Consider the following 13539-nt stretch of genomic DNA (forward strand, 5'->3'; position numbering starts at 1 on the left):
CACCCAATGTCTGACACTGTTCATTGTTAACATTATGTCAGCAACAATTAAATATTAGTATAATACAGGAATGTACAGACAAGGGGCAAGGGTACCTAGACCCGGTTCGTAGAGTATGCTTGGGGAGTGTGATTGTGTGTACAGCGTCTCTTTATGTCTGTCTCCACGTTGGTTGAGTGTGGAGTAAGTGCATATGAGAGCATGAGGGTGGGAATGGATGTTTGTGTCTGTGTGTGCCTGTATGTCTGTGTCTATATGTCAGGTTGGGTGTCAGGCGCCACCTCTCTGGGGACATCTTAGGCCTCCAAACCTTGGAGGGCCTATCTCCCCCTACCACCACTTCCCCTGCCAGTGGCGGACTCCCTCAGACATCGGTGTGCTGGTGGTTCTTTGTGTCCGGGGATGGGCGTCCAGGTACACACTGGCTCACTCCTTGGCGGCCGCTTATCGGGGCCTGGAGCCTGGGGCTCGCTCGGGCCACTTCGGAGGTGGGGTGCCCCCGGCCTCTCGGCCTTGGGCTCGGTCACTCAGGCACGGCTGGCTGCCGGCGGAGCTCACGGGCGCGTCACTACAACTCCCCCTGGCTTCTGCTCCGCGGCTGCTGAGTGAGCCCTCATCTGGGACTCTCCTCAGCTCTTACTGGGACAGTGGCGCGGCTGCCCCTCTGTTGGTCTTCCTTGGTCTCTTGTGTTCTGGGGGCCTCTGGATGTCTGGAGTTTTGATCTCCTCCATACCTGCTTCATGCCCTGGAGGACGGGGCTGCGGCCCCCCCACACCCTCTAGCAGATCATTACATGAAGGAACCTTTTGAAAAAACAAGCGCGTCCATGCTCACAGGTGTACACACGGGTGATCACACCCACAAACTACACCCTTCTTGGCTCCTAACTCAAAGCACACTGTGTGCTGTCAATCTTACGTGCTGCACAATAATGTTTAATATTTAGTATTTACTGTCATATTCCCATATATCATTGTGATGTTGTTTATTCTATTACTCTTGTTCTCTTCTGCTTGTTTTCTTTTTTCTTTCTCAGCAGGTGATCCAGGTGATTGATATATGCATTTCTTTCTTTTTTTTTCTGCTCATTCTGTTGGTTTTTGTTTTTTGCCCTTCTCCCCCGTCCCTCTTCTCAGCTGTTTCTCTTTCCCTCTTTCTTTCTCCCCTTCTTTCCCCCAGTCAAGTCTGTCCCGTATTCAGTAAGTGAAAATAAAATAAACAATAAAAGGTGAATCAAATGGACCATTACGGCAAGGCTGGGATGGTCAATTTGGTAAAGTAAATCCGTTGGGCATCTTTCTTTGCCTTTAGACAACAATTCTGATGGCAAAAGAGCCAAACGGGACAGGCAAAAAAAAAAAAAAGAAAAGAAAAAGGAATGTACAGACATACAAGCAACAATTAGTAATTACGTTTGTTGTTTTCTCCTGCTGCATAAGAATGCAGACATTCCTAAAAGGACGTATAAGAGGGTTTAGACTTTAATAGACTGAAACATCAGGGGGTAAGTAGGCTGGTGGTGGCACGAACACACCAAACTTCCCATCAGGAGATCAGAGTCTCTTCTGGGGACTTGATAAAAATTTAATTAATGTTTTTTATGTCTTTTACTTGTAGTTTGGTTAAGTTTAGGCAGAAAAAAATCCCTGGTGGGGTCCAAATATTAAACATTTATTAGAAAGCCCCATTTTCCTGGTTACCAGTGTGCAGCGTTAAACCCAGTCAAAATGTTATGACACCAGTTCATATTTCATATGTATCTTATTACACAGCCATGTGATGTCCAGCTTTAAAATCTAAGTATGAGCTATAGTAGCTTGTACAAATGATCTGTTAACGTTTTTTTGCCCAGGGAGGACAGCCTCCATGCTGTTCGATTCCAGCCAGGCACCCACACCCGCGCTTCCTGCCTTAGCCACATGTTGTAACCACCTTTACCGTGTCCAAAATGTTGTGTGAGAACGATCAGCATTCAGGAAAAAGCGAACATTAAGCGGGAGCTGAAATCTGTTGGAAGAAGTTCAGATGTGCAGAGGATACTGTACTGCTTCTGAGGACAAGAAGTTGAAAAGGTGAAGAGAAAATACTACATACAAAAGACCACTACATAAACTGTGCCAGACTAAAGCATATTTCAAAGACTGTTTTAAATGAAATATAAAAGAAAATGGTTGAGAACCAAAGCATCATAGGTTTAGGTTATGTTAGGGTGACAAGTTATTAAATACCCAACACTGAGACAGCTATATATTTCTAAATGTCTGTGTAGGATGATTCACTTGTCGACAAGCAGACAGACAGATGTATTTTCCTCAACCTTCAAAACTTTGATTTTCTTTTGTTTGAAATTCTGATCGGCTTGCTTTTTGCTTCCCTTCGCCTGTGTCAGGTTCATCTTGACTGGTTTCTAAAGGAGTCTGCGGTCGATTCTTTTCTTTCTCCATCTCAAAGCCTCAAAGCCCTCGGCCCCGCAAACACACACCTGAGCTCTGTCCACTTCACCTCGGTCCCACAGACACACAGGCGTTCATGCATGCATGCAAACACACACACACACACACACACACACACACACACAGGTACGCCGCGGCAGCTGCAAGCCTGCATATATGTTTATCCGCAGAGGCATGCACATCTTTTATTAATGCTCAAGTCACTTCTCATCCTCAGCTTGTGTACATTTATTCGAACCACTTCCTCTCTTATCTGCAGCACCATGCAGACACTCAAAACACACGGCAAGCTTCAAACTAACAAAACTATTCAGAAACCTGCAAAAGACTTGCTGAATGTAAATCAGAAATATTCACTTTAGATATTAGTTTGACTTAATACATGTAAATTATTACATGTAAATAATCCTAATTGGGATTTTGTATAACAGAATGCATTAGAGGAGGTATCCCCAGCATCCTACAAAGGTCACTAATGAGCAAAGTACTGAGCATAGGATTTCGGACCGCTGCTGCAGAGGTCTGTCACAGAAGCTTTTTACATCAGCAGCTGACTGCAGTATTGCTGTGTAATGTCCTCCCCATCAGGGATTAGATGAGAACATTATCAATCTAAAGATGCTACATAATCTGGCCATTTATTACACTAACAGGCTTTATCACATTTTCAGCCCATTCAGGGGGATGCCTGATTACATTTTGACTAATGACAATATCATCAGTCACTTCGCGCCTCCTTGTCTCTGTTTACACTGCTAATGTGCCCATGTCAAAGAAGTCTTCCTTTGAACCTGCGGGAAAAAGATTTTCTGTGTACACATTTTCTCCTTCCATTTCTGTCTTTCTGTTTCTCCCTGTGCTGGCTTTTAGTCAAAGTTTCCAGAGTTGGAGAGCTTTTGCAGGACCTCTTTTGTTGGCTTCAGATCATATTAAATTGAATTGTCCGGAGGCTGCGGTCAGTGATCCATGATGGTTCGCCTTTTTCTGACAGGCTTGATAAATACAGGTCCTGATCTCTCTGTGCCTCTCAATTCCTCTATCCTCCTCCTTCTCTCTCTACTTGTCCTCTGCCTCTCACCTCCATAATACTTCTCTTACTTTACTCTTGTATTGTGTTTCTGTAAACTGCATTGCAATTTTTACCTCTGCTTCTTTCTCAGTGAGAGCCAAGTCTCTCTGCACCTCTTCCCAGAGGACTTGTGTATTTGAGTGTGTGTAGACGTGTTTTGCTATCTTTGTGAGGACCACTATAAGTTTTTTGACATTGCCAGAGAGGACGTTTCGGCTGGTCCTAACTTTCTCACACAACGTCAAGGGGCTATTTGAAGCCTCGATTTAGGGTTAATTATATAATAATGGCTTATGCAAGGGTTGGTGTAACTCACTTGTGTGTAAGCATTGTGGGACTCCCCTGTTGTGTGTTAGCATGTTAGTTTTGACAGCAGATTTTTATTTTGATTAACTTTTAGTCATAATTTAGGGATCCAAATTCCTTTAGGTTTAGTCGATTAAATATCATCAGATTATCATAGAGTGAGTCTAAAGTTGAGTCATTTGGTAAAAATATTAAGTGTAAAAGTTTCCCATGTTTTTGAGTGCGAGTTGCTCCACATACTTTATAAACTCAAGTGTGAAATGCGTCCATATGTCCACTCGTCTCATTCATACCAAGTGTTGACATTTGGTCACGTTTTCAGGATAAGCAAGGAGTACAGGAACGAATTATACCATTTGCAAAGAAAATGTAAAAAATTAAATGTCTAACTTTACTGCACAAAGAGATTACGTCTGATTGGATCTCGTCTGTCCAGAATATTGTCAGCTAGTTTTTTTCCGTTGATGAAAGCATCATAGATTTTGTCATCATGTATTAGTTTTTATTCAATTTTCATCACAAAAAAACCTTTTTTTATCAATCAACAAAATTGAAGGTTGTGTGTGTGTGTGTGTGTGTGTGTGTGTGTGTGTGTGTGTGTGTGTGTGTGTGTGTGTGTGTGTGTAGATGCACACTACAGGATAAAAAAAGAAGCTCCACTGACCTTGGACACCCAGTGTTCTCCTCTTTCTCTCTGTGTGGGTACCTGTGTGACTCGTGTGAGAGCGTTAATTTGTTAACACAGTCACACTTTGCGGATCAGCTTGCCTTTTGGAACAAAAAGTCCTCATAAGACAAATTTTAAGCTCAAGCAGAATCATCAAGGCTGTACAAAATGACTTTATGTTCAATATTATCTCCTCCAGTTGAAGCCAAGATTAGTCGCACATCAAATCTGATTGGAGGACATAGCTTTTGTTGACAACATGATTGGTATGTTAGTGGTAGGAGTGATAGTTTGTGCACACTATTACATACAGAGTGCATTAAAAGTGGAAAACATTAAAAAAAATAAAAAAGTATTTACTTAAAAAACACAAAAAATGGAAATCGCACTCCCTAATACAATGAGCCCAACAACAAGCCATAGATAAAATGAACTCAAAATTATTAAGTCTCTATAAGACCTATTGGATGATTACTTACAGAATTTTTATAAAACAACCACAAGCATAAGGATTAGAAAAGTGGCATTATAATGGGAAAAATACAATAATATACAATAAGAAATATGAATGAATATAAATTTCATGAGAAAACTTGATTTTGGAGTTAGCACTCATGGCTCATTATTGCAGTTTGGTACTTGCTTCAGTCTCATGTGGTAACAGCCACTTAAAAGCTGAAATTTCTGTGTGTGGTGGTTATGGGTAAGGTCTCCATGAAACAAATATAAGGCTAAAAAAAAAAGCTCAAAGATATGCTATCAGATTAAAAACAGCACGCATGTGTTGCACACTTGGACAAATGACACTTCCAGGCGTGCATGAGTTCAGAATCGTTCTCTTTACTTGCTCATTTGAAACTGCAAATACAAAACACAAGCACTTCAGTTCAACGTAGCTGCACTCTGCAGGCTATCTGTGCAGTAGAACACACAGGACCCCAAAGCTGCCTGATTCAGTGCCTGCATGAGCACCACCCGTGGGAATCATCATTCATCAGAATATCCTAGCTGGATTGCCAGTGAGCACAGTATGTGTCAGAAATAGTAATAAAGAACTGAATTCATAACGTAACAATGATAAGAACGCATGAAATTATGGAGGGGGGGGGGCAATATCGATTACAATACTTCCATCTCTGTCCACCCATTACATGAGTCCCACACATGACCACAGTCAGAGCGGGGGATGAATTTCAATTGAGTGATTACAATAAGGAATAGTTACTCCTTTGGAGTTTGGATGTGTGTGTGAGTGAGTGTGCTTGAGCACGATGCAATACAGCTCTTACAAACCGTATGTATGTGTGTGACCATGAATATTCATGCTCAGGCATATTTGGGGATAAGGAGAAAGGAGTCATGCTTGGCTGGTACTTCATTACTTGGATTTGTTAGAGAAACTCACACAAATGCACAAAGCTTGTTTAAATGGTCTTAATCCAATTCTTGTAGGAAGTACACACAAACTTTCACTTTTTGGCTACACAAACACACTCACACCTACACCAACAACCCACCTGGTGAAGATCACAAAGGACACAAATGCTTGCGTGCTTGTGTGTGCGCGTGTCTTTTTGTGTTCCGCGTGTTTGCTATAGACTTTGGACAGATTAAGTGCTTGTGAATTATTTAGTTGCGTTACTTGTGATTTACAGTATGGTGGCAGTGGCGGAGGGAAGGGGGGGTGGGTGTATGGACCAAACCTGCGTCAGTGTCATAATAATCAGCTTTGGAGGTGCGTGAATGTTTGCATGGCCCAGTGAGAGAGCCTAACCCAGGCGGCAGATTCACCTCACCTGGCCGGATTAATTTTTAAGCTTGTTTTCCTTCTCTTGCTGTTTCTCTCTCTCTGATTGGTCATTTTCTTTTTTGGTTACATAACATAAACTTACTTCTTAGTTAGAGCTTTTGTGTGTTCAAGCTCCAATTTGGGATGACGTAGATAGGAACTGGTAAATGAACTGGTTCCGGGTCACACCCATTCACACAAGCACTTTTGTCCATGCTTACTAACTTTTTCACACATTCACACTGCATTCTTGCGACTAGTTGCGTAGTGCCGAACAAGACTGTCTGAGTCCTTTGTGTTCACACACTTATTCAGTTCCCATTTAATAAATCAACATTAGTTTTGTAGCAACAACTTGCCAGTGTTCTTCTATAAGGATGTAAGGATATATACACAACACACACTGATAAAGTGATTCTGCCTGTTCAGTGCTGTGAAGATTTTGGGTTACAGCTTTCTCCAGAGGTGCTTAAACAACATGAGTGAGTTACTAAAGTCATTTGTCACAAGAAACCTGGCAAAGGAAAAAGTGAATAGAAACATCTTTTGAGAAAAATAACAGTTAAAACATTTTTTAAATTGTGGTTTGAAGGTTAAAACTTGATATTAGTTAAAGTTAGTATTATGTTTTAGCTAAAATAGTTAAACTTGCGGGTAACAATCAAGGAAATGTCCATGAATGTCCTCACAAAGACAGCCAAACAAGCATGCCCAGGTGAGCTGGTAGCAGTCAGTGTAGGGGGAAGGTTAGAAACAAATGACATCAGATTTAACACTGCATTTACTCATCAGTAGTCAATGTGGGAAGTGAGAGGTGGATGGAATGAATAGTTTTGGATGTAGAGTAACACCAAAAAATGGACTGACATACATATTTCTCAAATTATGAGAAAGAAGATACAAGAGGACAAGCTAGCCACACATCCCTGAATATGTCCATTCCAGAAGCCTCAATGTAAGTAAATGAAAGCAATAGTTTCTGTGATGTTTCTTTGCTTTTGATCTTATGAGACCAAATCAAACAGTGGGGTACATGATGTATATTTTAAAACTTCTGAAAAAAAAATTCTAGAAATGAAGTGGCTTTGCTTTGATTTGAAAAATGTGACGCGGGATTCTTGGGATCGGATTTATCAATATTGGTGAATCCCTAATGCGAAAGGACAGAGAGAGGATGGAGGAATGGTTGGGGTGGGGGGAGGGTGATTAAAGAAGCAGGAAGGGTAGACACGAGAGATAGAGCAAGCCTGAAATTTAAAAAAAAAGAAGAGATTGGGGGGACAGCATAGAGATCAAAATGACTGCGAAGACATGCAAGGCGGAAACGGAGAAGTGAAGTTTGCTAGAAGTAAGGAGTGAATGAAGAGAAGGATGAAGGAAATGGGGCTATGAAGAAAGGAAGGACGAATGGCAGGCACCGGCAATTTTTCAAGATACTTTTAAATGTATTTTAATGAGGAATATTCCACTTCATGTGTCAGTACTGCAGTGACAAAAAACAGAAAATGCTCGAGTCGACCCACCAAGAGGGAACTTGGAGAGTGAGGGAGCGAGTTAAGAAGTGTTTCCAGAGGAGAACAATTAAAAGCCAAATATAATCTCCCTCTTGCCTATGGACAGCTTTTAATGTGAATATTGGAGCGCTGATGACGCAGAGAGGAGCTCTGCACCCAGGGGAAACCTCTCCCCCTCTCTGGTCCTGACTTTTGAAGCTTTCTGAGTGCAGACAAACAGAAGACACTGTGTGCATTCTAACAATGCTGTTTATCGTATTAAAGCTGACTCCTTCTACTTGTTTTGAGATGAGGTTTTACCTGTTCACGCTCTTACCAAAACTTCTCGTTGGCACTTTCAATCACAACAGTAAATTGTAGGTGTGCTAAAGACACGCTAACTGGTACATTAAATAAACTGTAAGAAAAATTAGGGAACAGGTTTTGTGTGTGTTCTGAAATAAAAGGAAAGGTAAGCCTTTTTTCAGACGTGAAGCTGAGTAAATGTACACCTGTATTTCATTGCAACACATCTTGAAGGACCAGGATACTTACGAAGAAGAATACTTGACCCTGTAAAGCCAGAACTATTAAATATTTGCTAGAAAATTAATTTCTTTTTAAACTGGAGTGCTTATTGACAATTTTTGAAAGGAGAAATAAAATATTAAGGTTTTAATTTGTATAATTTTTGCTACATCTGACATTTATATGCAATTTTTGTGGTGTATGTACTGTATATGAAAGATGTACATAGTCACTGTGAAGTCCAGTTTAGCATTTCACATGTGTCCTGCAAGGTCACTGGTCATTCTGTAGCAACCTGTCTATCATAAGTTGGGGCCCACTCTAACTAATAATACCACTTTATCCTCCTTTTTTATTCTTTTGGTGACTATAATTTACAATATGAACATCATATTATAGTAAATAAAACATGAAACCAGTAACTGACTCATCAGGAATGTGTTTGTTGACGTCATAGAACAAAATGAGCTGTCATTTCCTGATAAACCGTACAGACTTCTTTTTGCTCCCAGAGAGGTTGCCCCCTGCTGGGCATTAAACAGAATGCATTGTCTACAGACATCTTCAATATACAGTCTATGAAAGTCCATTTGCATTAGGAGTTGTAACAGTGTTGATTTGTACATGTCACAGTAGCACGAGCATGAACGCATTGCGTTCATGCTCGTGCTACTGTGACTCAGTGTTTCCTAGCAGAAAAACTGAAGTGTAATGAAATGATCGTTGTTATACATCCATATCTTTAAAAACATGGCTTCATACTCACATTTTTTCTTCTCTTATGTATTACAGTGATCTACATCAGGTATTACATCACTGCACTTTTTTCTGACTGGCATTATAGCATCTTATTATGCACCTTGTTATGAGCCAGTACCCTGGTTAGGCCGTCTCTACAGTTGTAAAGATGTTTTGCTGTTTCCTGTAGCTACAAAGCAACTAAATATCTACTTGCCTACATATGGCTGAATGTTATTAAGAAAAACAGTAATTTTTGCCTCTTGTCGAGCTGTTTGGGCACACTTGTTGTAATATTGTGGAGCTGCTGTGCACTTTATTCGTCATTAAAGCAGATAGATGGGACGGGACTAAACACTGTTTTTCCATTTCTTAATGAGATCATGATTTGAGTGAGGATACTCTAAACTGAAAACACATGGACACAAGCAGTGACCAAGGCTTAAAAAAAGTAATTCAGCACACATTTTGGCATGTGATTGCAGTAGTTAATGCAGATAATAAAAGCTTTTGTACAATTTCAGGTATTTGTTTCAGAAACTTCTGTACTATTTTGTATCCACAGCTTTCAGATATTTCAGTTATCATCACATAGTTTCTAGATACACGTCAGAATCTCTTGATCCAGACATAGAAAAGTGCCAGTGCTTGAAGCACACTGCAATCCAGTGTCGCTGCCAGTCAAAGCCTTTTTGTGTCTACATTTGGCTATCAAAGCTTGCCGTATTTCTTGTGAAAAATATTAGTATAAATGTTGTGAAACTCTCCCGGCAGAGGCCTCCTGGAGACACTGAGAAGACTTTCTACACCGGTGGATGACACAGCACCGTGGGCTGTGTAAAGGTGCACAACAAACTAAAAATACCATGCAGGTTAAATAAAACCCTGTAGATTGTTAGGTTGCTACAATATGTGTAATGTTTATGCAAAAACATATTTCAAAAATAATTTGCAACATAATTGGTTGCATGTGTAAGACAGTGTGAGTCAAAGGTGCCGGGCCTGGAAGCTCTGCTCATAGATAATGCAATTGCAAGTTCTATATAAAAAAAAAAAATCCTACCATATAAATATATAATGAGCTGATTCTGTCCCCTTGTAGTAACATGAATGAGCTGTGACACACACTGAGTGACTGCGGAGGCAGTTTGACAGACAGCAGCAGCAGCAACATAGAAGTAATTCCTGGTCAGGTAAGCTAGTATGCAGGGCTGAATGGAGTCTCCAGAGACTCCACTGAGCAGAGTAAGGGGACAGATGGGATTCATTTATCATTTATCCCCATCGGTGGGACTTTTTTTGTCCTTTTTACCCCACTGTGTTACGCTCCCACGGGAACCTCGTCCCATCCGCCTCCTGGTCTTTATTTTTCTCTGACATCAGCAGCAGCGTGAGATGATCAAGGCTGATAAAGATGATGACGATGATCATAAGTTTGCAAAAAGAGAAGGTGTGTGCACATCGAGAGCTATATTTAGATCAACAGTGTCTGAATTATAGCTCCTAAAAACGTTTTATTATTGGACTGAAAAGAGGAAGCGGTCTGACTCAGTTCTGTGGTCCACACAACAAAACACATATACAGAACGTGTATTCAGAATAGGTGAATGAAATTTTGCTCTCACAAAAAAATCTAACTATTAATTATTTTTCTGAAAGAGGAAAAAGAGAAGCAGCATTTATATTTAGTCCAAGCCAGACATTTATAAAAGAGCTTTAAAAATCGCTGATGAAGCTGACCTTCTGTAGTCCGTTAAAACATTTTAGAGCTTTAATTCAAAGACATCACTTTTGCCCCCTTTAAAGGGATAATCCACCTATTTTCCCAATCAGGGTTTGAAAACAGCTGTAATATGTCTTTTTACAAACTGTGGATTGTAATTTATTAAATATACATGACAAGTAATGCTGAATAAAAGATATCATGTGTTGCATTAAGGACAATTCTGTTTTACCAATCTTTGCAATTTCCTTAACAAATTCTAGTACAGCCGCTTTGAATTAATATTCTCCAAATTAATGTACTTAAAAGTCTTTGCACATGTCTCACTTTACAACATGGGAACTATTATTTATCTTAAATATCTACCGTTGCATTACTTTACAAGTAACCCGATTGAGCTAAGGGGACTAAATGGGTGGAAAGAAATGGAAAGATGCACCCAGACCTCACTCATTGCAGATGTGAGTTTGCGTAACGAACCCTTATCCAGCTGTGGGAAAAATACTCTCACTAAGCAGCACTAATCCAAGCTTTCGGCTGCGAGCTCCCTCTGAGCAGATCGCTCCCGCAGCTGCAGCACATGCTCTGCTGATGCTCGAGATGAGTGAGGTAAGGCTACGGGACCCCCTCATTTAAGATCAGACACGAGGCATACAGAGAACTCTAACAGCTTAACATCTAGATACATCCACATCACCTAAGATCATTAATCTAAAGCTCTAAAAAGTCAGGACGTGTGCCGTCCTGTTACGCACAGAGTCTCGAATCCCCTCTCGAATTACTCAAAATTCTCCCAAATGCAATGCTCAAGTTTTTACACTGTTCGCGCACACAAGTTACGACATAGTCACTTAAATTTCAGTACTCACTCAGAAGCAGAGCAACAGGCAAGAAGAGCAAGCACGCAGAGTTCATCAGAGATGTCATGCTGACCCCACAGTTCGTCCTCCGACCTCACAAGTTTCAATTTTGCACCGGAAATTCCAAAGTTTTCCTTTTTTATCTTTTAGTTTTTCAAAGAAAAGAAGAGTCCCGATGTCGCTCCCCCGCTGCCGGTCAAAGTGTTCTCCTCCCGTCCTCGGTGCAGCTCTGTACTCCAGCGAGCATCCACGGCGCGCTCATCCGCTGCGCTGAAGGGGAGGGCGCGTCCGTGTAAAAGAGGGGGAGGAGGAGGAAGGTCTACAGCAGAGTCTCCGATGAGGTGCAAGGATGCTCTGAATTATCAGCGCAAGGCGTTTAAAATGACCAAGGAACGACTACCAACTTCTTTCTATACACTTTACTTCAGTGGTTTCCAACATAGGGGGCTGGAGCTCTCTAGGAGGCCAGGAGACAAATGTGAAGGGCCAAGATTAGTGAAGAAGGGAAAGAAAGTTTAAATTCCTGGTTTGGTGTGTTTCTTTAGACAGATTATCTGCTTAAAAGTTCTTTAAATTGGAAGAAAAAAGAAGTGTCACTGCAATATTAAAGCCAGTGATCATTAATCTGAAAAACGTCCCAGCAATCGATGTGATATATTATTATTATTAGACAGCTGTAGGTTGGTTCCCAGCCAAAGGGGGGTTGTATCCTCAGAAGCTGAGGAACTGTGAGATGATTAATGATTTCCAACTCTTTACTTTGTAAAGTAATGCACAATTTTGTCTTCATGAGGCTCGTGATTTAACAGAACAATCTAGTAAGGGAAGGATGTTTGTTCTAGTGCAGAGGTGGGCAACTCCAGGCCTCGAGGGCCGGTGTCCTGCAGGTTTTAGATCTCACCCTGGGTCAACACACCTGAATCAAATGATTAGTTCATTACCAGGCCTCTGGAGAACTACTGAATCAGCTGTGTTGGATCAAGGACACATCTAAAACCTGCAGGACACCGTCCCTCGAGGCCTGGAGTTGCCCACCCCTGTTCTAGTGGTACAGCAAAAACTCATGGAAAACGGTCACATGTTTTTGTACAGGTTTATGAGCCAAAAACCATGAAGTCGTTTATCCCAGTTTCTTTTTTTTTTTTTCCTACTAAACTTTCACATTAAATTGACAAAAAACTGAAACATTCTCATTTAAAAATCCCCCAACAGTAATTTAATGGTTGCTGCTAACTTTTGTTAGAGGTCCATCACTATATATCTGCTATAGGAAGTACCCCGACCTTCCCACAGACACACCAAGACACCTGAATTTGAACACGTTTTGTTTTTTTTATTCCAAAATGTTTGGGGTAAAACAAACCGTAAAAGATACAACATAATTAACCAAGCAGAGGGAAATGAACACAATGGAAAGAGAAAAAAAAAATCCACATGAACTTCTGTTCTGTTTCTCATGCAGAGCTCCCAGTGAACTGCTAAGTAGTCAAAATTCTTTCTTCTTCAAACACTGAAATGAGAGTTCAAATGTCCGTACTGATCACCTGCCTCCGGACAAATGTTTGCAAAGAAAACATACAGCTTCTCCTCCGCTGTGGTGCCTGAGCCTTCCCACATATTTCAGTGACATAAATGATTGTAAAACTTAGATGGATCAGGTGTGTGTGTGTGTGTGTGTGTGTGTGTGTGTGTGTGTGTGTGTGTGTGTACAAGTTATCCAAAACGGGTAAATTACAGTAAGGCACTTTGCTAGTCAAACCCAACAGATTCTGAACAAACACTTGAAATGAACTGAACTTTTATTTTACAATCAGCAATTCAGTGCAGCCACCCCGTCATGAAACAATGAGGTGTGTGAATGGGATCTACACAAAATATCATACACTTTGAACTCAGTGTAAATGTGAACAAA

General features: G+C 40.8%; 1 protein-coding gene across 1 annotated transcript in view; it reads right to left on the minus strand.

The window, feature by feature from the left end:
• Positions 1-12549, minus strand: part of nrn1la (neuritin 1-like a) — a 102807-nt gene extending 90258 nt beyond the window's left edge. The window contains exon 1 of the mRNA XM_040035217.1: positions 11637-12549. Coding sequence (XP_039891151.1) covers positions 11637-11694 — 58 coding nt within the window. The 5' untranslated portion in view covers positions 11695-12549. The remainder of the gene's footprint in view (positions 1-11636) is intronic.
• Between the last annotated feature and the right edge of the window lie 990 nt (positions 12550-13539).

The sequence above is a fragment of the Simochromis diagramma genome, unplaced genomic scaffold (assembly GCF_900408965.1).
Source record: "Simochromis diagramma unplaced genomic scaffold, fSimDia1.1 OVJJ01000333.1, whole genome shotgun sequence".
In the NCBI taxonomy this organism is placed as follows: domain Eukaryota; kingdom Metazoa; phylum Chordata; class Actinopteri; order Cichliformes; family Cichlidae; genus Simochromis; species Simochromis diagramma.